Consider the following 25,370-nt stretch of genomic DNA (forward strand, 5'->3'; position numbering starts at 1 on the left):
TCCTAAAATCAGTAATGACAAAAAAAATGCCTTACGTTCATGGCAAATTTTTTAAGTAACTGAGATGCTGGCTCTTAGTTAACATATTTCCAGTAGTAACTTTATTTGTAGACAATTTAAGGGAGAGAGACATGTTTACTGAGTTCAGGTAACATGTAAAATTAAGGGGCTGGCTCAAGTGATAATGGTACTTTCTAGCAAGTGTGAGGCCCTAAGTTTAAGTGCAAGTGCAGCCAAAAAAAAAAAGTAAAATTATATTTTTGTAAAACTACCTTCTATGTTACTCTGTAAGTTTTGTTGATTTCAGAAATAACTATTCTCCAATTTCTTGCTCTCATATGAGATACAGATTACTTTTAGATAATTTGCTTGGGAATTTTGTAAACTTTTAAAAAGGAATTATTACCTTAATGATATTTTTATTAGTTTTAACAACACTTCAGTACCCTTTTGTTGCTAACAATTTAGGACTTGTATCAAGTGGGTTTTTTGTTTTTTTTTTTTTTTTCAACTTTCATTGCTTTATTTTCACCATAGCTGTTCATTAGGCTCAGTCATTCATTTTACTTAGCGCCATCTATGTGTAAGGCTCCCTTTTAGGCTCTGGGGATACAGTAGAGGGCAAAACAGACAAATGTTCATCTTTCCATAGTTAACAATCTTTTAATGCTAGACAGTCTGAAATATGCATGTTTATATGTCGAGTGGTGATGAGGTCCTTAAAGAAAATTAATTCATGATAAGAATTATTCTAAAAATGTATATGGTAATAAGTTGGGAAATTCTGTTTCACATAATTGGTAACTGAATAAACGAGCCACATTTATCCTGCATCTGGGGAAAAAGCATGTTCTGATGAACACTACTTGCCCCAGTCTCTTGCATTGACTCCATGCCATTTGCCACTCTAGTGTATTCTTCACGCTTTTTTATGAAAGTGCCAGGTTTGCTTTTCACATACAGTATCTGGCTTGCTAAGCCTTAGCAGATGGTGCTTATTTTGGTCTGCACTTTGTTAGCAGATCATTTCTATGTTGAGTTCAAATGCTACTCTGATTTCAACAGTGACTCTAATCCTTTTTTTTCTAGATGGATAGTAAATAGGCACTGGGAATCTAGTAAATGAATATTGAAGGTTTTTTTGTTGTTGTTGTTTTGGATTCCTTGTCAAGTGAAAATGCACCCACAATTTTCTCTATGCCTCTCCTCAAGCCTTTCCCAAACCCATGTCAACATTAATAATCCTGTCTAGCTATTTAAAATGAAGAGTAAAATTTATTGTGAATTTACCATTTGCCAGTAGTACGTTATTTCATTTAATTTTTCCAGCTGCCCAGGGCTGCTATCCTCATTTTATATGCAAGTAGAGTGAGATGCTGTAATGGTATGTATTTTATTTAAGATCATGAAGATAGGAAGTAGTTGAGCCAGGATTTGAGGCCTGGAAGTCCAACCCGACATCTCAACTTCTTGCTGCATTAGACCAGAGGAGTGGAGCTGGCTGTTTGTTTCTGTGTGCCTTCCAAAGCTAAGCAATATGTAGATTAGCCGCAGATATGTTCTAATGTTACTTGGGCAAAAGTTCCTCCAGGATCCATAGATTGTAAACAGATCTATAGGGTTGCAGGGTAGATCTGTTTTCACCACCACCACATGTTTCCTTCCCTCCTTTTCATAGAGAATTTCCATATCAAAACAGAGAAGGCCTGAAAGCCATTATTTGTGCCTGGCTACTTTTTATTGTGTAACTAGTTTTGGTTTTGTTTTTCTTCTCACCTTTTGGAGAATTTTCCTTCCTCCTTTTTTGTTCTTAGTGCCTCGTTGGCCTCTAATCTCTTCCCCATCATTAAAACAGAAAAAGATGAAACTCTCTGAAGGCTTCCCAGCTATGCTGAGACTATAGCAGGGGCCGACAGCTACAAAAGGTAGAGTGGCTCTTTTGGACTTTCGGGGGATTCATTAATTCCTCATCCTTAAAATGGTTATCACTCTCATTTCTTCCCTCTATTCAGAAGATACCAGTTTATTTCATTCTGCTTTGTTGTATGTTTGTCATAATTTATAAAGTATTTAAAGACAACTTTGTATCATTGCCCTCTTATCTGACAAATTAAAATTCATTTTTACTGGTTTCTCTTAACATTTGTGATTATAGAAAAATGAAGTATTAATGAGTGAGATGTATGGTTGGAACTCATTCTTGTGATTAATAGATATTGTTGACATTGTATTTGAAAATACAGTGTTTGTTCTAAGAAGGATGACATACAGGATAATACAAAAGTGTTTTCAAAACTATTTGCATTCTCTTAGAGTCTTTGTAATTTGTCAAACCATTGTTTTAGTTTAAGACTTATGTTTGTCATATCACTACTCAATGTTTTTTAAATTGATGTATTTCTCAACATGGTCAAATACTACCAGAATCAGGAGAAAATAGGGAAGGTGTGGTGATTCATGTCTACAGTCCCAGCTACTCAGAAGGCAGGGAGTAGGAATAATGCAATTCAAGGCCAGTCCAGGCAAAAAGTCAGTACGACTCCATCTCCATAAGCCAGGTGTGGTTGAGTGTGCCTGTGAACTCAGCTATAGAGAAGGTACAGTTAGATGATCATGGTCTAAGGCCAGCTACAGGCAAAAACATGAGACCCTGCCTAAAAACTGACTGGGTGTGTGGTTCAAGTGGTAGAGTGTCTGCCTCAAAAGTTAAAGCACTGAATTCAAATCCCATTGGGTGGGAGGGGCAGGAGGGGAGAGCAGAGACTGGAGAGAGGAGAGGAGAGAGAGAGAAACTCTTGTCTTTCTTTTCAGACTTGAAGTACCTTTCTGTTACTTATATGAGAGGTACCAGATGGGCAGATCACAGAATTCCATTCTCGTATTCAAGTAATATAGCAGCCTTAAAATCAAAGTATTCCCTCCCTCCCTCCCTCCCTCCCTCCCTCCCTCCCTCCCTTCCTATCAACAAATACTAAGTGTCCATGTCAAGATTCATGGCCATGGTTCTTTTTCTGTAGGTCCAGTAGGCTAACAGGAGATAAATGTATGATTGTTTTACAGTATGATAAATTCTTCAATAACAGTTATACTAACCATCTAGTTTAATATTTCCTCACCTCCAGAGTCCTTGACTCCTGATGCTTACGTCTTGGATAGATCAGGGTATTAACAAACAATGGCCTACATTCTAAGCACAATTTTCCTAAACCTAAACATGGTTTAGGAAACAAGAATAATTTCATGATACAAATTCTCTGAAATTCATATTTTAGCATTCATAAATAATTGTGTTGTAACAGAGCCACACTCCTTTGTTGGCATATTTTCTCTGACTATTTTCACACTTGTGACAAGAGACCATTTGGCCTCTAAAGCTTAAAGCAGTTACTACCAGGCCATTTATGGAAAAAGTTTGCCAACCCCTGCTTTAGACATTTTTTTTTTAATTTCCCAGAAATTGCTGAGGATACTTGGTTGCACATACATCTGTTGACTTCCAATTACAGGCACACAAGAAATAGAAGTAAACATGAAGGACATGTTCCTTATCCTCATAGAGCTTAGAGTCTAGTGAATGGAAGACAAGAAAGAAAACAGAAGCTACTTTGAAAATGTAGCTCAATTTTGTCTGCTTTCTGTAAGTCTCCATCACCTTGGATCTAAACTTTTGTAATTGCTTCCTGATTAATGTCCTCACTCCAGTCTGTGCTCCCATTATCACTCTCCTTTCTTCTAAGAAGAGCAAGTAGTCTTTTAAGAATGAGTTGGGTTCATAATTTCTTTGCTTAGAATCCTTAGTTTCCCCACTGCCCTTAGAATAAGGTCAAAATCCTCAAATCCGTTACCGGCCTGTTAAGTAAAAACAGGCAAATTATGACCAGAAAGCAGAGTTTGGACCATTTGATGTGATAGACTGGATATAAGATGAGAAGAGAGAGAAAGAAGAAAGTTGGTTCTTGCAAACAGACGAAAGGTAGAACCAGGTACTGACTACGTCAGTCCAGCAAAAATAAGTTTGCTTGTTGAAGCAAGGACATGACTATGGGTGTGTAAATCACAAATGGTGTTTTCATCAATTTAAATTTGGGGTGCCTCTTAATAGCGAGTTCTTGATGTTTGAACCATGGTATATGGAATCAGAGGCAGTGTATGGGCCAGGTATGTAAGTTTGGGAATTACTAGCCCATGGGGAGAATATAAAGCCATAAGACTGGAAGATTTTTCCTTAGAGACTAAGTAAAGCCCTGAGGTCTGAATGGATGATTACTTCTTTGAGGAGGACAAGAGTATGCCAGAGGATTCTTCTGTTGAGATTGGATAGTAAATAATACAGAGAAACAGGTCTCCATCATCTTGGAGGAAATGGGAATCTATGCTAGAGAAATGCTAGAGCATCTTTTACAAGCAAAATCTTGACTTATCTAAGTATAATTAAGTTCAATTTTTATAAAGTTAAAATACTTCTTGAATTTTGTGATTGATGTTCTAAAAAAAACCATGATGTACATGGTTTTTATTTTGACTTGCTAACCAATTTTTCCTTTATGATTTTTTTTGTCTGCTTTTTGCTTTGTGATGCAAGTTTTCTGGCCTCAGTTTCCTCATCCAGAGACTGGTGATAATACCAACTTGATGATGTTATTATAAGATTTAAGCGAGACAATCTACGTAAAGTACAGAATAGACACTGAGAATCGTGGCACATACCTTGTAATTCTAGCACTCAGAAGGCAAAGGCAAGAGTATCAGGAGGTAGAGGCCAGTCTAGGATGTTTAGCAAGACTCTCTCAAATAAAATAAATATAAAATAAAATACAAACAAAGCACAGTATAATGCCTGGCACTTAGTCTTTTATCAACGAATGTAAAATACCACTATTAACACAGCTAACCTCCCTGGCAGATTCTGCATTGGTTGAGGATGGGTCATATGGTATGGATCTTTTGTGGTCCTCTCCTATAGTACCTTAAATATAGTGATGTATTTTGATGAATTTATCTTTATAAAATAAGGGCATTTCCAGAAAGATTTTTACTTGAATAAAATAAGTGATGAAAGTAAATTGAATAATCTCATCATCCTATGTTGTATAATGCAATCTGTAGAAATTGTTAAACTTTGAGCCTCTTCTAAAGAACCTAGATTGCTTGTATCCTAAGTGGTTATAGAAAAGATAACACAAATATGAGAAACTCCAGCATCTTGATCATTTGGGATCAGGTATCTTTTTTTTTTTTAATGCAGCATCCTCTATGTTGATGTTAAGTATATTGAGAGAAGGACATGACTTAATCTTTGAAAAGTTTTATTGCTATTTCATGGCCTGCTAACCTATTGTTACATGCATGAGGGGGATTTTAGTGAAATGAGCAAGTCCATTGTATGTTGCTTGCTTCCATCTGGCTCACTAATGATAACTAAGGCCTTGGTTGAATGAATGAGGATCTTGTCCAGATGGTAAACTGAGGCTTCAGTGTATGAATTCAACTGATCAGTGTTGAAGTCTGAACATAAGTGTAAAAAACAGTTTGATTCTCCAAGTACTGTCAGATTTAAGAGCTATTGTGTGTATGGGGGGGGTGGCTCTATGTGAACACTTAACTAGAAGATGTCACTGATTTGTAAAGGTGATGGTGGTAGTAGTGGTAATGATGATGATGATGATATTGCAGTACTGGCGTTGGAGTCAGGGCATCATACTTACTGGGCCACACTTGAGTGATTCTCCCCAGCCCCTTTTGCATTGGTTATTTTTGAGATAGGGTCTTGCTTTATGTCCAGGCCAATAGGGACCACGATGATCCTCCTATTTTATGCTTTCCACTGTAGCTAGGGTAACAGGTGTGTGCCATCAGTTTTTTTTCTATTGAGATCCAGTCTAGCAAAGTTTCTTGCCTGTGATGGCCTTGAACCAAAATCCTCCAGATTTCCACCTCCTTTTCCTCCTATTCTTCTCCCTTCCCCCCTCCCACCTGTTTCATTTGTTTTTTGAAACAGGGTCTCACTATATAGCCCAAGCAAGCCTTAAACTCTACTATCATCCTGCCTCAGCCTCCCAAGTACTGGGATTACAGAAGTGTACCACCATACCCTGCTTAAAGCTGAGAGTTTGTAATGTATGATCTGTCAGGCAACAAAAGATTAGAAATTGATTTTTCCTTGAATAACTAGTACCTGGCACAATACTAGGCTGTTGATGCTTTGTTGAGCTGAGGGCTCAGACCCAGAATGTTAGGAAGTTGATCACAGAGAATTAGGATGAGTAGGGCAGGGCTCAAGTTAGCCAGCTGCTGGAGGAGTTACGTTCGTGGCTGATAGCCTCAACAGAACTCTCTGTTGTATTATTGCTCCTGATTTTTAGCAAGAATGAGAGGTGTATAGTTAAAGTTGGTTTAAAGTAGTAAAGCCAAGGGAAAAGGAAGTGAAGAATGAATTCAAAAAGAACTGAAGAAAGATATATTAGAAATGAGCTTTGACTTGCTGATTGGAATGCTTGCATTTCTGCATGGAGAATTATGGGCATGTGTGTCGGCTCTGCTTACGAAAAGGCACGGTGTCAAAAGACAGTTATCCCGGGATGGCTGCTAAATCAAATAATCTGTAGCTAGGCCTTCAGCCTGTTCTTTCAACATAAGGGTAATGAGTGCCTGAATAAGGACCCTGAGACCTAGAGGGATTGAGTGACTTGCCTGAATTCATGCTTCTCAGACTACCTTTAGAAGCTACTCCCTGCCAACCAGAGGTCTTCAGCTCTCAAACAGGCTGCACTGTGACATATGCCAGTTTCCTCATCACTGTCAGTGTTTTAGGTAAATGAGAGTGATCTTCTCAGGGCTACTTCAAAGAAGATTCTTGCAGAAGGACTCAGTGGCTTATAAAGTCCCTCTCAACTTAAGATTCTGTGATTCTAGCTTTTGTTTCATAGATTTGGTAAGACAGTACACTCTCCCTAGCTCCCTATAGAAATGGATCTTTAAAAGCATCTTCTTATATTTTCCATTTTAAATAGCAATAAGCTTTGCATCTCAGAGTCCTTACAGTGTACCATGGCTACTACACATTTGGAATACTTGTTTATCAGCTAATAGCCACAATTTTGGTTATATATGAAGTGGTAGTTTGGTGAAATAACATCGTAGCTCCTCGCTAAACCAAAAGCTTAAGCATTTTTCTTGTCATAGAGAGACCCTCATTTTCCCAGCTGTCATCCTGACTGATATTTTAATTTTTCTGCCCTGCAGAAAACTTCAGTCTCTTATTCAATAGATAAATGGGTGAACCCCCAGGAAATGCAGCAGAATGTTTCTGTTTGCCAATGCAATAAATGCAGAAGCTAATAAATGTCTCCTTCCATCAAGAGGAGGCGTGTAATGAGTAAATGATGAGAAAAAGAATTCGGGAAAACAAATGATCAATCCAATCTAAGATGACAAACAATTTCTTAATAACTTGGCCTCCTATTGGAGAAAGGGCTTTCACCAGGCAAAAAGAATGCCTAGGGAAACTAAGCCTAGCACAAGGCCATTTACATCTCACTGCTGATGGATTTGGTGTAGTTACATTTAGGTCACACTGAGCAATAAGCTGAGATTCAAACACAGCCTGGTTTTTGTACACTTTTTGTGCTCTGTAATTTCTGTGAGTGTGTGCTAGGAAAAGGAATCATTTCAGGGCCTTAATTCACATTGCTTACCCCACATTCCATTTGTATTTCACATTTATCTTTTTAGTAAAGACCTTTTTTCAAAAGTGCAGACCCAGTCTCTTTTCCTTGAGATATGTTCAGACTACAGAAGAACTCTTCCCTGTGGGGTGAATATGCTATTCTCCAAACACCTTTGTAGGCCTTGACTCCTTAAGTCCCCTGCATCTTCATTTGTAGAGACTAACAGAATATTCTTTGTCCCTTGTGGATGGATGCATTGTTGCTTACAGGTCTTGCTTGAAAGGACTTGGACTTGGACTTGGCAGAATGCACTCTGTAATTAAGATAGAGTGAATGAGATAGGTCTTGGAAGGAGAGTTGCAACCCACATGGAAGATTATGAAAGAGCAGCATGATGCCAGAAAGAAAGATCATTTGATGAGATGCATTTTGTTATCACCCTTTTGTGGGCTCTTTCTAAGAACGACTCTGAGAAGTCGTGGAAAAGATTGGCTAACAAATACCAGACTTTTTCAGGGACAGATTTTCATGAATATTTCTAGAAATATTCATGCTTATTGTGTCCTCCATAATTATCTTTTCCTCTCCATTCTACCCACCCCCTCTTTTTTTAAAAGAAATATGATACATTCTGGCATATTCAATACCATATGAACACACCTCTATATTTGAGGGATGATAATTTTAGGTAGGTAGTAGAGTTTAAGTCATACAGGAAAATGATAAGGAGCCATCAGATAGAAGCTGGACAGAAGGATACTGCAGGGCCCTTAGTGTACTTGGCAGCATGTGAAATGCACCTTTGAGATTGAGGAATCCTACACTGCACAGTGCTTTCTAAGGAAAGCCATTATATCTGAAAGCTAAGACTTTTCAGTGTGCCTCTATTCACATGCATATTTCTATGCCAAATCTTTCAAAAGACCTTTCCTTTGAAATACAAAAAGATAAATACATCTTTGAAATGGATAAGTGGTCTCTTTGCCACTTTTGAAATCCTTCTCCTTTTCCTATCTGGGATTTTTAACCCTTAAATTAAGACTGACTTTTCTTTTCACCTATATAATTTTCTATATGTTGATAGCAGTAGGGGAAACCATGTCACCATTATTATTAACATCTGAGTTTGTGCTCAGATCCATAGAGGATATTAAAACTTAAGATATGATGTATCATCCATATTGCTTGGATGTTACAATTCCTTCTTATGTGACTGTTAGATAGGTATAAGTTCTTCATAGTTAAAATAAAGCATGAATTTGTCAAGTATTCAGTAGGGCATCATCTCTTGCTTTGTACTGAAGTAACTACAAATCTCAAGACATAAAGTCTTGTAGTCTGGACTTGGAGCAGTAAGATTTAGACTAATTTTGATTTTATTCTAGTACTTGATAACCTATGGAATATCAAGCAAATGTGTAAACTTGGTCAAATATGCCATTCCTTGTGGTGAAAATGAAGACAATAGCTTCTAAGCTTACTTCCTCTTTGGCTGGTTTTTATCTTAAAATCAAATGAGATGGAAAAAAGTAATGACTGATTGCCGACAATATTTATTATTTGGGATCCCACAGCTCCTCTAGCCTCCCAATAGTTTCAACTCTTGCTCTAATGGAATTGTGTTCACTTATAAAGGAGAATCTCTAGTGACTCAGTTTCCAGGGATTTTTCATGTGAGTATTACATCCTGGTAGATTGTAAACACTGGAATTGCATAACTAGTTTTTAAAAATATCCCCTCAGCAACTACTAGTACCCCCCCCACCATAGAAGTTGGATGTCAGTAAGTATTTGAGTGAATAAAGAATGAATATTAACCCACTTATCAAGTAGCAGAAGAATTTCAGAGACTGCAAGAATGACTAGGGTTTTAACCTTTTTTAATTTAAAATACATTTGCCCTATAGCTGCAAAAATCAATCCCTGCTTTCATGTGGTTTGGCCTTATAGAGAGATACATTTGTAGCATGTGGAAATGACAGAGTTTTGTAGATTTTGTTTGGATGGAAAGCCGGTACAGGTTGGAGCATCGTAACACCTGTGTAACTGACCTTATTCTTACATCTGTTTACCAAGGGCTAAAATGTAAAGAAATTCAAACATTTCCTTTCTCCACATCAAAACAAATAAATGAAAAAACCCAAAACAATACTTATCATTCCATATGTGAATGATCTATTGCTTATTTTAGCTATCCTGTGTAGTTGAATTTGTTTTCATTTTTCTATATTATGAACTCTGTGAAGTAATTTATGGCCAAATTTTATATACATCCATGATTATCTTATACATTTCTAGAAATGAAACTTTGAGTCAGAATGTGTATTATTGAAAGTCATTTGAAACAAGTTGCCATAAATTGCTCCTATTTATACCCTGTAGCACATGACGAGGGAGCCTGTTTCCTCATACATTCATTGACACTCAACATGTCTACGTGAAAGAAGCAAAGAAGCTGGGCCCTGTTGGCTCACACCTGTAACCCTAACTCCTTGGGAGGCCAAGATCCACGGGATCATGGTTTGAGGCCAGACCAGGAAGTCATTCACAAGACTTCCTCTCTAAAATGACCAGAGCAAAACAGTGCTTGAGATGTGGCTCAGCAGTGGAATGCCTACTTAGTAAGCATGAAGAACCCCTGAGTTCAAACCCCACTCCCACCAAAAAAAATAAATAAATAAATAATAAAAATAAATAAATGTAAAAAGCAAAGAAAACCAACTTCATAGGAAGAAAATGAAATTAATTTACCAATTTTTGCATTACAAACTTTTCAAATACTGCTGTTCAGGAAGTTGTGTCCTAAATGCCTGTAGTCTAGACCTTCCCAGTCCTGCAATCAGGAGATTTTAAAGAATGGTATTTTCTGTAAAATATCTGTTTAGAAAATGATAAAATTCTTTTTAAAATACTGCCTTTCATTCAGTTTCAGTTTTTCTCCTAGCTAGACCTCTTATAGTGCACAGTGTCAGTGACAAAAGTAGATTCACAAAGGAGAAATTATCACTAATGGTGATTCTGTGCCCGTTTCACCAATCCCAAGACTTTATTAAACATGGGTATTAAATGAAGGTCCTAAGACTTTATTGAATATAGGAGTTAAATATATGCATTAAAAGGGTGAGCACCACAATTCTTAATGAGTAAATCTATTTTGCTCATCAAGTAGTGTTATTTGTTACCTTAAGAGGCAACACAAATAACTTTCTGGGCATGGTGATAAAATTATCTTTTGAAGCTCGAGAATGCTTTGCCTTATCTCCATTGTTGAAACAGCTCCTTATTAAGCGTATAGCTCATAACTCTGCTGAGGTCAGCCAGCATTTTTTTCATCATCTTATTCTGTTAGAGAGATGCACATGGTTTGGGATCTAAGCTTGTCTGTGGTACTCACCCTTCAAAAGAGCAGCTTATTTGCTCTGGGGATGGCAAGGTATTATTTCTGAGCAAATAGATTTGATGCATTTCAAGTTAGTGCTCAGCTAATGCCAAGGAGCAAAGCAACCAGCTCTGTCATGTCTGTGAAGAGTTCAAAGGTTTGCTCAATTTTCAGGAAAATTCTTCTTAAGTGGAATTTCTGGGCCAGAATGAGTTATTGGTATAGGTCTCTTTCTCATCTTGTTACAGACATCTGATGCAATGATACACTTAAAAATCAGGCTCTAGTTTAAAAAAAAAGAGCTGAGGACAAGCTTTGTCTGGGCCTCTCCATTTACCACCTCAGCATCCCTTTCTTCCCTGACACAGAGATTTCCCTTTCCCTCTGCATATCTTTTGCTTTGGGAAACATTCTTCTTGCCCTCACCTGTTGGCTATGAATTCCTTTTAGAAAGTTAATTCTTAATAAGGTAAAGTTTGGCAGATAAACTCACTTAGAACTTCTCAATCTGGATTCCAGGAGAATGATCTCAGAGGTCTTCTCTAATTCTGTGAATTAGAATCTTTAAAAATTGTGTTTTCTGTTCTGTGATCAATATAATCACATTTTCAGTCAGTAGAATAGACATTAACAATTGTGAGGAACACTAGATTGAATGACAAAGCTTCCTACTTCCTATAGTATTTGCCAGTATGGAGCTGTTCAAGACTTAACAAGATGACAGAACTGAAGCCAGTTGTGTTTGTATGATATAATTAGTTTTTTGTTAACATCACTTTACCCACTAGACTTTCAAGATCTTTTCAGCCTTCCATCCCTCAAGCCTGCCCCTGCACCTGGCCATATTTACTCACCAACAATAGTGGTTTTTGAATGAATTAAGTGGTGTGGACAGAGGCTGGAAATCAGGTGAAATGAGTAAGCCAAGATCACCAAAGTGAGCATCTGCTGGAAATTCTTCAGTGCATTAGTGTAAAACTGGGAATTAGTAAAGAGCTCAGTAGTTACTAGTAACTGAGCTAATCTTTGACTGCTTCCTCTCTAGTAAGAATTGTCATTTTTGGCTTTCCTCCTCAGTTTTCAAGAGGGCTTGCACCAGCACTTGTGCTAAGTAAACACAAGAGAATTTGTTAGATTTATGGAGTTCCTTTCCAAAGCAGATATGAGCCTGGCTAGGATACAGTGACACACAGCCTGAGATGTGTTGGTAATATCGATATGACAGCTTCTGTATGAAGCTATCCACTGATGTGCTGTTAAATGTGCACGCAGCCTCACCTCACTGAGCACTTCCCAAGGAAGACTTATGACCTTGAGAGTGACTGTGTCGCATCACAGAGCCCTCTAGAATGAGAGGTGCCTGTGGTAGTAACATGCAGTAATTTAAGAGATACTCCACAGGTCTTACAAGACATCCTGGTAAATTCTCTTGATAACCCTTCTGATAACTGTGAAATTGCTTTGACTCACCCTTGTAGAAGAAACAGAGACGCACAACTATAGCAAGAGCAGAAAGGTCTCAAGTGTGTGATAAAGGAGTCTGAAAGGTGAGTGTAGAAGAGTGATACTGTTTTTTCACAGGGAGAGCTACAAACAGATGTAAGACCTTCAGTGGCATTATATAGAAAAGAATAATACTGAGAAAAATTAATGCCATACTTTTAGGATAAATAGCATATTTCAGTTTAAACATGGCAAACCAGTGCTGTGGGTGGGAAAGGACCACTTTCCCAGTACTATCTACGTAAGTTAACTTTCTTGCAGGATAAGAATTCTGTGTAATACCTGCTGGAATTGAAGGCACAATTAGTTTTCTTCAAAAAAAAAAAAGTGTACAAGCCAATGCTAAAAGCCAATGAAAAGGTAAACTGTCTCCTCATATCCTCCTCCCAGGGGCAACAACTGTTACTTGCATAACATTTCTGGATGCATGCATGTGTTGTTAATATGCTTCTATCTTTACAAAATACATTATTTGAAGTATATACCGTACTTTGCATCTTTTTGTTTTCATCTCTCTGGGTTTCTTGGATTTTTTTTTAATATCAAGATAAGAGATCTTTATCAACATCTCTCTTATTGGTAAAGAGGTCAGAATAAGCTTTTACAAGTAGAGAGAATTTTGAGACAAAGCTTGAATTGTCTGACTGAAATAGCTAGCGAAATTAAAACTCCCTTCCTAGAAGTAAAAAAATTCGTAAGTGATCCTATGGCACTGCAGTGCTTCACTAATTATATATTTATTTAAATGATTTTTAAGTTTATGTCTGTCTCCCCTATTGTGCCATAAATTCCCTAGTAGGGTCATGTCTCTACTTGCTGTTATATTCCAAATTCCTGGCATAGCATCTGGTACAGACCTTCAATGTTTACGGAATGAGAAGAACAAATAAAAGAAAACTTAGAATGCCAAGTGAATTTTTGTTGCAACTGTTTATTGAAATTGCCCAGATGAAGAAACTGAGGCATGAAATAACTTAGCTGAGGTTATCCTTGGGTAGTGGCAAGGCTGTCAATGAATCTAGGATTCCTGTTTTATTTAGAAGACTAAGTCAAGAAAGAAACATGAGACTCTAACTAGTGAAGTTTCTAAAGCTCCTGTTTCTTTTATGAGAAAGAGTAAAGATGGAACGAAAGGGTAATTATAAAAGCAGTTTATTAATTTTGCCAAGATACCCAGGAGATAATGGGGTTTTCATGAAATGTGGCTTTTTTGAAATGGTAAGATTTGATGCTAGAGTTAAATGTGGCGCTATTTTAATTCTCCTTATTCTTTGGACAAGAAGAGAGGTAGAAGGAGACTGAAAATTGCAAACTGAAGATTTAAGCGAGAGAGAGAGAAGGCAAAGAGCTTGTCTGCCAGCTGATGTGAGCTTCCTTTTAGTAGCCCATATGAGTTTTGCTCCCAGTTCAGCCTAACTGGAAGCCAGCTTGAAAATTTGGTTTGGTTGACCATATGCTCATTTATGTCCAGGTTAAAATCAGGATTATTGAAGGAGGAAGGAGAGAAATTGGTATAAGCCACTGATGTTTTTTTCCCCACAGGGGATCTTTATCTTTACTGTAGTAAGTAATAAGATTTTTGAATCAATAGAAAGTGCTAAATTAGCCATTTACTATTGATCACTAGTGATAGGGATTTGGAAAAATAGGGCTGAGAAAAACTAAAATACACTTATGGATATTCACAAATGGCCATTTAGCAGAAATTGAGGAGTACCTAAATAAATTCCTACCCTTTTGAGTATAGCGCTTTCACAAAACAGACCACAATGCTGAATGTTGGAGATGCAGTTTGGCCCAAACAATGTATGGACCAAAACACATATGAATAAACAATTAAACAAAAGAGAGAGAGTTGGTAAACAGTCATTTCAAGGCCATGGGTTTCAGAAGTTCCACTAATAAAAGATTCTTTAAGATGCCAGCTCCTCTATTTAGAGTCCTCCTGTCTTACTAAGAATTTCACATTTCTTCCACAGTTATTCTGCCCACCCTAGTATGTAGGGGACACAGGGAAGGCACAACAAAAGAACATTAGGCTTTTTGATAGAAGGTTTCTTAGGAGAAAAAACTATAGATAAACTAAATTTGGACCATTAGTGATTTGAAAAAAAAGTTTTGTGTAGCTTTTAAAATTGTTATGGTAAAAGTGTAGTTACATTGCAGAGTCAGTCTCTTGACATATGTAAATAAAAAAGACAAGAATTCTTTTTGACTATCTGCTGCCATTGAGTAAATGATTAATTTATTGCTTCTGTGCCTCAACTTGTATCTGAGCTGCAATTAATGCAGCATTAAATTAAGTTTCTAAATGCTTGCTTTCTCACCTTGGGGAAAATATACCTATATACATCTGGCTGATGATGTGTTATAATGCTGTTCGTGGGTGAGTGTTATAATAGCAAGACATGTAAATAAAACTGTTGTGAACCTAGCTACTCAACAATAGGAATGCTGTTGTTTGCATTGTTGGATCTTTGTTTGAGTTGGCTAGCCACTAGAATGGAACTTACATTTGGGTGGGTATAGGCCAGGAGATTCTGTGGTTGCTAGGGGTAGTTACATTCAGCCTAAAAAGAGGAAGAGTCACACTCTTGGTCTGTGGGCACACACCCCAGGATCAGACCTCTTCCTTCTGCCATTCACTCTCATCTGAGCTGTTCTCTGTGATATACTCTGACTACTACAATTTCAATGGTGCTTCTGCTGTGGTATGTTATCTAGTTATGCCCTTATCTCCAATGAAGCATTTTGTAAAAGATCTGCCAAGAGGTAGTTAACAAATTTTTCTTCTGACCTTTATGACTTGTTCTTCTCTTCTGTGCTACAGTTATGATCATAGAGTGCTTACAAGAGAGCAGAAATAAGATTCAGAATCAGAGAAAATACTGCAAGGATATTTTGTGTGTACATGTTTTCTTCTGATCTAATTTAGAACTTGAAAACTGATACTTTTCAAATCTAGCACTAATGTGTATCTGTGCATTGTACATTTTAATACATACTTTTAAAGGGTGACTTTCTGAAAATGGAAAATAGTGTGTATCACATACTCAAACACATGGGCCACAGTCCAAAGACGCCACCATTGTTGATTCCTTTTCCCCTCCTACACTGTCTAAAATTCTGTTCTTGGTATCAGTAGGTAAATCCCTACCCCCAAGTTAGGAGCTTAAGGGATGTTCAGAAGAATAATTGGAATATTTGCATCTAGAACCAACCATACTGATTTGTACATGATTTTGTGCTGTTCGTCAACTCTTTGGCAGGTATGATAAATTGACTCAATAAAATCCATTACACTTTCCTTATTTCTTTACCCTGGACATGAGAAAACAGAAATGCTCAGGTTCCCAGCCTCTTTTTCAGCCAGGATTGTGCATGATATATGATTCAAGCCACAGAGATATAAGTGGGAGCTTCTGGAGAAGACTTCCACCTCCCTTTATCTTTCCCTCTTCCTTCCTTAGAGCATGGTCATAATGACTGGAGGTACTGTAGCTATCTTGAGACTATGAGGATAAAAACTAAATGCTAAGGGAGGCTAGGAAAGGATAAAAAAAAGGGGCCCAGCTATTTGATGATGTACATAGGCCACTACATCAGCCCTATGTTTCCAGCATACATACTTCTTATTCATTAAAAAAAAAACAACTCACCTTTCTTATTCCAGCCACTGTTCGCAACTTGGGCTCTGACTGTACTGTTACTATAATTGAATACAATCCTAAATGAGATCCATGTCTGTGTGTATAGGCATTGTAGGCTGAAGTGGGAGACCTAATAAATGTACTTTTTATCATATCCTTGTTATATTATTTCATGTACATTAGACTTATCTCTGACCCACCTTGTTTAAAATAAATAAGAGAAAATATTAAAGTGCAATTCAGAATTACTGGTGCCACTTTAACGGTATTTCAGTAAGTTGTGTGTTGTCATGTGTTTTGCTGAGTGCTCTTAGTATAATGAAGAGGACAAGGTGCCCACTCTTGAGGAGGTTTATGGGCTTGTTGGAGGCCACATGGGAACATATATTCTTGGTATAGTATGGTAAGTGCTTTGGTAATAGTCTAAGAACACAGAAAGAGCATGATCGGACCTTTTTCGTATAACAAATCACCCCAAATGTAGTTGTTTAAAAGAGCCACCATTCACTCATCTCCCAATTTTGCAGATTACCAGTTTGTGCAAGTGTCACCTGGCATTTCTGGCCTCATCAGGGCTCACTCCTGTTGAGTTGCCTGAGGTTTGGCCGGACTAGGGTACCCTCAGCCAGGATAACTTGCAGTCTTTAGTATTCCATCAAGTCAGCAGGGTTACTGACATGGCATCTGGGCAGGATTCCAAGAGAGAGACTTTGGTTTTGGAATTGGCCAGATCACGTCACAAGCACAGTCTGATTCATGGGCAGGTTTACATGTAGATGTTTACTTCAGATCCAAAGAATCCTAGTAGGAAATCATCGTGACTATCCCCATTTTATAGACATTGAGGCAACCTTTAAGCTTAAATATCTTGTTTAATCCCACAGGGTAGAGCCATGGTTTGGCAGTCTGCCCTGAAGTGTTCCTAAAAAGCACACTGTACTGCTAAGAATTATACTGCAAAGTGCAGAGTGCTGTGGACAAGATATTCATGTTTTATATGAAACAGATTAAAAACTCTATCCAGTGGTACAATCTCCTCCACTCTGTTTACTGTCTCTATTTCCAGTAATTGGCCCCTGGTGCCCTAGTTTGGAAGATGTTTTAATATAGAAAATAAAAATGTCTGTCATTTCCAATGACGTCTTGTCACCTAGTATAGGTGACAGAAACATCTCCCAAATATAAAGAGTTATATTGTTATTTTGGAGACAGTTCACCTCCTAGGAACTCATTTCACTTGATAAGGACAGACAGCCTTTATCAGACTAGATAGTGCTACAACATCTAAAAGATGCCATTATTGTACTTTGAATCTATGAGCTCTACCTTCTTAAAGAAAATCTCAGTGTGGAATACATGTTTTATACTTACATCAATAAAAGTTTCTGTCTTGAAGGAAGAAATTAATAAATCAGACCCTTAATACTTGATTTAAATCACATTTACCTGCCACAAATCCATACTACCAATGGGAAAATCATGATTTTTTTTTTTTTTTGCTGTTGATGAGGCAGAAGAAGCTATGCAGCATGAATATGAGTGTAAGTGGAGATATTTTTAATTGTAGTCTGTCAAGGTTCTTACAGACATAGAAGTGGTAAGCTTTTACACAAAGCAATAATCATTCATTGGAAAGATCACCTTGCAAAATCATAAGTATCTTTTCCCATCTGCTCTTTTTTGACTCTGTCTTTTTAAATTATTTTCACTTTTTTTTTAAGTACAGGGGTTAGAACTCAGAACCTCTGGGTTGGCTTGCCAGCAGGCACTCTAGCACTTGAGTCGTGCCCCCAGTTCTTTTTGCTTTAGTTATTTTTCAGAGAGGGTCTTGTGTTTTTGCCCAGGGCCCATCTTGGACAACTATCTTCCAGCCTATACCTCCCATGTAATAGGAGTTACGCTGTGTACCACCATACCCAGCTGATTTGTTGAGATGGAGGCTTGCTAACTTTTGGCCCAGGCTGGCCTCAAACCACGAGCCTCCTAACCTTTGTCTCCCAAGTAGCTGGGATTACATGCATAAGCCACCATTCCCAGATGTGCTTTTATTTCTTATTAGCATATGTTAATTGTACAAAGAAGTAGGTTTCATTGTGACATTTTCATACATGACATACTTTGATCATAAAAAATATGAAATGTTTCACGAGTTTGCATGTCATCCTCACTCAGGGTCCACACTAATCTATGTATGTAACTTCCAGCTTGGCACAGTGACTCACATCTGTAATCCCAGCTACTTGGGAGGCTGAAATCTGGAGGATCGTGATTTAAAGGGGGAAGGGGGATGGGCTAGAACACAAAACCCGACTTAGAAAGTACCTAAAGCAAAAGAGACTGGGGTCATAGCACAAGTGGTAGAGCACCTAACAGGCACAAGGCCCTGAATTCAAACTCCAGTGCCGCTTTAAAAACCATGCAGCTTCTGCCCCTGTCTAGCTCTTTAACTTCTCCTCTTTGTCCCCTCTTTTGTTTACCTCCCATTCCATATGATGAGTCTATGGGGAATTTATACTTGCCTGAGAACAGCTACCCAGTCTCTGAAGATTTTTATTTCAAAAGGCTTTTTATTCATAATTGAATAAAAGAGGAAATGAATATTGTCATTATATTACTAAGATCTAAGTGTACAATAATGTCATTTTAAACTAAGTGCATCAAAAGACCACCACAATTAGTCATTTTTGTAGACAAGACTCATCAATGGATACACAATGAATGACAAAACTTTGATGAGAAACAGGGCATTTTCATAGTGTACCTGTATCACTTGCAAGAGATTAATTACAAGAGGAAAAATAGTTTACTGTGGAGAATCTTTGCCACACCAGGTCAACAAGTGATCTAGTGATCATGAAGTGATCGAGGTCAACATCAGTGGAAAGATCCGGCAACTTAAGATAGTCCCTGCGGTCATGCACAAAAAAAACAGCCCATTTCTTCTATGAAATTCTTTCCGATCACGCATGAGCTCAACCCAGTCATGACCAAACAAGCCCACATTGGAAGGCATTCTGCAAATTATCTCACCAGTGTCCTTTAGCAGGTCAAAGTCATAAAAGACAAGAGAAGACTGAAGAGGTTAAGGAGTTAGAGCAGCTAAGTGCTAGATCCTGAAACAGAAAAATATTAGTGGAAAGTCCAAATATGGTTTGTACTTTAGTTAATACCAATTACTATGACTACGACTACTTTGCTAAGTGCACTGTGCCTAAGCTATTGATATGAGGGAAAGCTGAATGATACATGAGGATCTCTTATTTATTCCCCTTTTGTGTAAGTCTGAAATTATTTCACAACAAAAAGATGGAAAGTATAGCAGCTTAGTATGAAAGAATATATAAAATCTCCACTTGCCAACCTCTTCAGCATATATCCCTCTCCTCCAGACATACTTTTATGTACTAGCCAAGTGAAATAATTTATTGTTACTACTTAGCCGCTTTGTTCGCATAAGGCTGATTAATACAGTTTTTATATTATTAAGAAATATTTAAAACCAATCTAACAGCTAGCTGCATGCCATATTTCATTTTAAGGAATAGAACAATGCAGTGAAAACCCCATGCTCTCTTCCTTCTTTGGTACTCTGACCTTCTGCACATCTGCTGCCACTTGGAGGTAGATAATCAAAGGAATTTGTTATTTAGTATTCCTATTCATTATTCTGCACTTTTTCAAACTTGGTATAAATTGCATCCTACCACATATCATCAATGTGCTTCTTTTCTCTGTATATTTATACATCTGTCATTATTTTTCTCTACTCTATAAATTCCCAAAATATGAATACCCAGTATTTATTCAATCTCCCATCAGCAAATGTATTGAGACTTTCTCTCTTTGATTTTGAATGGGTAGTGGTTTGTTTTGGTTTGTTTTGTTTCAGTGTTTCCTGAGGCCAAAGGAGATCTCTGTTATTTCTGAACTTTAGTAACACTTGTGTCCTTTCACTGTAATTGTTTCTCTTAACTTCTCGAGGGTCTCATTTGCCAAGATGTTGCTGAATGACTAAGTAAATACTTAAATTAACACTGTGCATATCTTGAGTGCATTTGTGTTTCTTCCCTCAGTATTAAGACAATGCTGCCTCCTGGGGACTTTTCATTGTTAGAAAGATGTTTGCAATATGGAAATCTGGTCACTGAGGTGGAAGTATGGAGATAAATAAAGCTTTAATATGACAACTGTATGCTAAGTTTGCATGCATATACAGGTACAGTTTTTTTGGTGTTTAACATGCTAGGGAAATTTTGACACAAATCTGTATCATTTTACCTCATTACAAAGGAGAGAGGAGCTCACCAATTTTTATCGAAATCTTGTTTCAATGCATCAATGTTGTTAGAAAACTTCATATTTATTTTTTATCATTTAGAATTTGTGCCCAATATGGAATTTTCCATATTAGTTATTTTCTTCCAAAATTATTTTATTATTTAATCTTACTAAGCAACAGTACTTAAAGGTTTCACAGTTCTATTGCATATTTTATGTGATTTCTAAAACAGGTTGGGTAGATATAAACAGTGCAAATGTTATTATCCATATATAGGAACAGTGGAATGGAAGCTGGAGGAGGTTGAAAGAGCTACTGAGGGTCACAGAACAGAACTAGAAACCAGATCTTTCAATTCAGTCCTGTCCAGATGTTACAGTGTCATTGCTAAAATAAATGAAGTTATTAATCAAGATGTTGTTGCTTTGCCAGCATTTTAGTAGATAATTTAGTAACATAATGCCCACTTGACAGGTAATCACAGTAATTTGGGAGTTTCTCATCATTAGAGATAGATTAGTAATTGCCTTTGTTGCTGCCTCTTTGTTAAAAAGGTTCAAAGAAAAGATTAAGCCAAACATGTTGTGACTGGTGTATATTTTAAAGGAAGGAAAATTTTATGAGTGGAACAGATAGGAAGGTGTGACATAACCTAGAGTTATAGTATCCAAGAAGACAAATGGCTTTCTGATAGCTTTAGATCTACAGATAAATTAAAACCTCTCAGCATATAGACTACTGCAGTTGATCACTTAAAATTGCATTTTTAAAATGCAGAAGCAGTACACTTGGAATACTGTCTTTGTGTTAGAAATGCACCTTTGTGCTTGAAAATGATAAAAAATTACAATCGATCTTTACAACTGTTCTGTTCATCTTTATTGATCAGGTGCAAGAAAGATAAATCATAGCCCAAATAAGATTATAGTAAATGTTAGCATCGTAGGGGACTATAGGCTGATAGAAAGCCATTCATCATCACAAATGGTGACCTGTCCATGGCTCCAGCCACCCTCAGTCTGCTGTCTAATCACATATCTATTGATTTTATCTGCATTCTAGAATCCTGGATGTGACTATCATTGGGCAACCCAGATTCTTAAATGTAAAGGGGTCGCTTGTGTGAAGAGGATTTCATTTTCATTTTCTCACCAACCAACAATGATTTATTAAAAAATAAACTACCACGCACATGAAACTTGGGTGATTAGGGAGTGAAGGTGCATAATAGACCTCTGTGTTGTGTTGTGTTCTTTGGCATTGCCATGTGTTTTGCAGGAGATTTCATTGAATCTGAGGTCTTCTGGTATCCTGTGTCCCCTCCCACCTCTCACCCCCAATAACATTACTGGTTTCAAACTAGCTAGTCATAATGGGTCATTTTCAATTTTATTGCCCTAGGAAATTGATCACTTGTCACTGCAACTTGGTTCATGTTGTTTAGATGTTCATGTAACAGTGGATACTTTTAGTATTAAAATAACCTAAGACTGCTCCTTCATTCCTACTGATGAATGTTATAGATGTTGATGCTCTTGTAATTATGGAGTGAAATTCTGTTTCATATAGAGTCCCATCTTGAAGACAAAATATTATGTAAAAGAAATAATCCTCCACCATCCAAGTTGGAACCCTGATGGGCTAAAAGGCAAATATGAATGTGTATGAATTTCATTGTTTGACCTCAAGCATCCTTTGACCTCACAGTGGTAGAGTACAAGTAACATAGATCCAAGTAATCTGGTTTTTTATTCATTACAATAATTAGTATTCAAGTAATCTGTTTCTTAATACTATTTTTTGTCTTTCAATTATATATTAGATATTTTCTCAGAAGCCTCAAATAATGATGAATTATTACTATAAAAATTTGTTCTGAAGTTTTAATCTGTTTATCAGCAGTGGTATTTTTACTTAAATAAATAGCCTTACATGTATTTCTGTTAGTATCCATGCCACTTAGGCAAGCATTCCTTCTACTGCTGAGTGGCTGAAACAAGATTGGATATATTTTTTGAAATTGTAAGTCTTCCACACATTTTTTTCTCCTTGGATAATTAAAACTGTTACTAATCTTGGTCCACAGAGCTCAGAGTTCTACAAAGTCACCACCGAGCAATATCAGAAAGCTGCTGAAGAGGTAGAAGCGAAGTTCAAGTGAGTTTTTAATGCCACTATAATATACTCTTTAAGATTAAAGCACTTGTGTTGCTTTTTGCATAGGAATAGTTTGTGGACTATAGAATATTTGGAAATGTTTTTGGTTGGTCAAGATGGGGCCATGTTACCTGCTGCAGAGACATCCAGATAAAAGAAAAGGATATTTGGTGAAAACTTGCTAAAATTCAGTGTATTTTATGAACTAAGGAAAATGAAAGCAATGGTGATAGAATTTTCATTTGGCATAAAATAAAAGAGGGAAGGCCCTTGTTTATGAAGGTAATGTTAAATTGCTCCCTCAATTAATAGAAACATTGAAAGCATTCACTTTTATATAGCAAAATGATTAGTATGTCCAAATTTGGATACCTACCTTTCTCAATGTTTAAAGTACTTTTATTTCTTCATGTACCTTGAAAGCATTTAAATAGTAGACTTTACCTTCCCCTTGATTGTGTGGGTGATGTTAGATTGCTACCTCTGTTAATCCTTGGAATGTTTGAATGAATGTTCTGTAATTGATGGATCAGTGTGACCGTGACCCATAGCCTATATGTTGTCTTTATTGCCAGTTCTCACAATAGGAAAGAAGACATCACTCAGCTTTTTTCCTGAGTATATAAATGATTTCATTGTATAATCTCTGTTACTAGTGCATGTGCAAATTAGTGAAGCAAAAAAAGGTGTTGTGACAGGCTTAGTTAAAACATTGCACTGAGCTCTGACCTCCTTCCTTGTACATGTTTATAAGTATTTTATAAAATGATTAAACTTCAAGGTAGAGATACTTGTTTCTGCTACAGTGCAATTTGTGTGGTAATAGATATTAGTGTTATTTTAATGTTGATTAAATTGCTTTTTTTTTTTTTAGCAAAAAAGATGGCTTCGTGTATATTTAAACAGATAAAAACTGCCAGTCTTCCTTAGTAAATTGACTCTTAGGGGTAGTAGAGAGAAACATCTAGAAATGAATCACAGATCTCACTTTAAAAAGATTAATATGACAGGTTGGGTGGCTCACTTATGTAATCAGTGCTACTGTGGAGGCAGAGCTCAGGAGGATCACAGTTGGAGGCCAACCTGGACAAGCAAGACCCCATCTCAACAAATAAGTCAGGTGTTGTTGTATTTACCTGTAATCTCAACTACATGTGAGGCATAGGTAGGAGGGTTGCAGTCTGAGGCCAGTCTGGGAAAAATGTAAGACCTTAACCTGAAAAATAACTAAAGCAAAAGGGCTGGGGGTGTGGCTCAAATGGTAGAGCACTTGCCTAGCAAGTATGTAGCCCTAAGATCAAACCCCAGTATGGCCAAAAAGAAACCCCCCAAAAATGTATAATATTAATGTGCCATCTTATCAGTTGGGTATATTTGATATTAAAAGATACTCTACATATGTATTTTTAGCTTTTGTGTTTCTTTTCCCCCAATGGTAAAGTAACATATTTTAACCTTTCTATGTATGTGCTGTGAGAACTTTTGACTCTGGCACCCACTGTATTTTTTCATTATGAGATGAAAGCCATAAAAATAACTAAAATTTAAGATAAATCAGAGATCAATTCAGACTAGAATGATCTCTGAAATCTTCATAAAGATGGTGTTTGATTAAGGGCTGAAAAGGGTATTGAGTAGGTAGAAAAGAAAGACATTTGGGAGAAAAATCATGCTCTGTAGTTGTTTTAGTGACGATCAAGGGCTTGACTCAGGAAGATTAGTCCAAGATAGAGCTGGAGTGGTTAGTAGGTCCTTAGCTGCTGGACTGGGAACCTTGGTCCTAGTTAGCAAGAATTCTCTGGGAGGTGTTTGACCAGTTGTGCATCCTGACTCCTGTACTCCTAGGAATAGTGTTCTGACAGCGGATGTGAGGTTTGGTTGGGGCCATGACAACCAAGAACCAGAAGTACCTGATAGGAGTACTCACAAGTGAAAGAGAAAAGGAAGAGAATGGTGCTAAATGGTTGTGAAAAACTGGACATGGATTGGTGGTTGACTGTAGTTTTCCAAAGCTGTAAAGCACCAAAGACTGGTGGCTTATTTATTTTCTCACTGGTCTGGAGACTGGACGCTCCAGGTGTTGACATAGTGGGTCTTTTAAGGCTACTCTCCATGGCTTGTACATGGCCATGTTCTCCCTGTGTCTTTCACCTCTGCATGTCTGTGTCCTTCACCTCTGCATGTCTGTGTCCTTATCTTCTGGGGTGTTTTTAATATATTTATATAAATAAGTACAGAAATATTGGAGTAGACCTACCTTTATGACCTCATTTTTAACTTAATTACCTATTGAAAAACTCTCCAAGTACAGTAACATTTTGAGGTACTGGGACTTCAGCATATGAATTAGAGGGAGAGAAGGATACAATTGAACTAATAGTGTTTGGATAGAAGGGGCAAAAGAACCAAAACTATGCGTTTAGCAGTTTAGAAAATTAGCAGAAGCTGAATTTTATAGAGAGCTATATGTCTGCTTTTAGATGAGAAAATTCTCACGTGTAGCCTGCCCAGCTGTCATGTCTGGGTTTGGCTCTCAGAATGAGAGACTACAGGAATACTTTTCCGCTACAAGACAGCACAGGCCTATGGGTTAGACTCAGTCTTAAACAGAACCTGGATAGTGTCCTTTCCTCTGTTTTGCTTTTTTGGTTTGCAGGGGAGGTGGCACTACTGAGGTTCCAACTCAGGACCTGTGCTTGTTAGGCAGGTACTCTACCACTTAAGCCACATCCCTG

The 25,370-nt window shown here is 37.3% G+C and overlaps 1 protein-coding gene across 4 annotated transcripts in view; it reads left to right on the forward strand.

The window, feature by feature from the left end:
* Positions 1-25,370, forward strand: part of Chchd3 (coiled-coil-helix-coiled-coil-helix domain containing 3) — a 290,446-nt gene that overhangs the window by 209,119 nt on the left and 55,957 nt on the right. For all 4 annotated transcript variants that reach the window (XM_074062814.1, XM_074062832.1, XM_074062823.1 and 1 more), the window contains one exon: positions 22,565-22,635. In XM_074062814.1, the coding sequence (XP_073918915.1) occupies positions 22,565-22,635 (71 nt within the window). The remainder of the gene's footprint in view (positions 1-22,564; positions 22,636-25,370) is intronic.

Source organism: Castor canadensis, chromosome 2 (assembly GCF_047511655.1).
Source record: "Castor canadensis chromosome 2, mCasCan1.hap1v2, whole genome shotgun sequence".
NCBI lineage: Eukaryota > Metazoa > Chordata > Mammalia > Rodentia > Castoridae > Castor > Castor canadensis.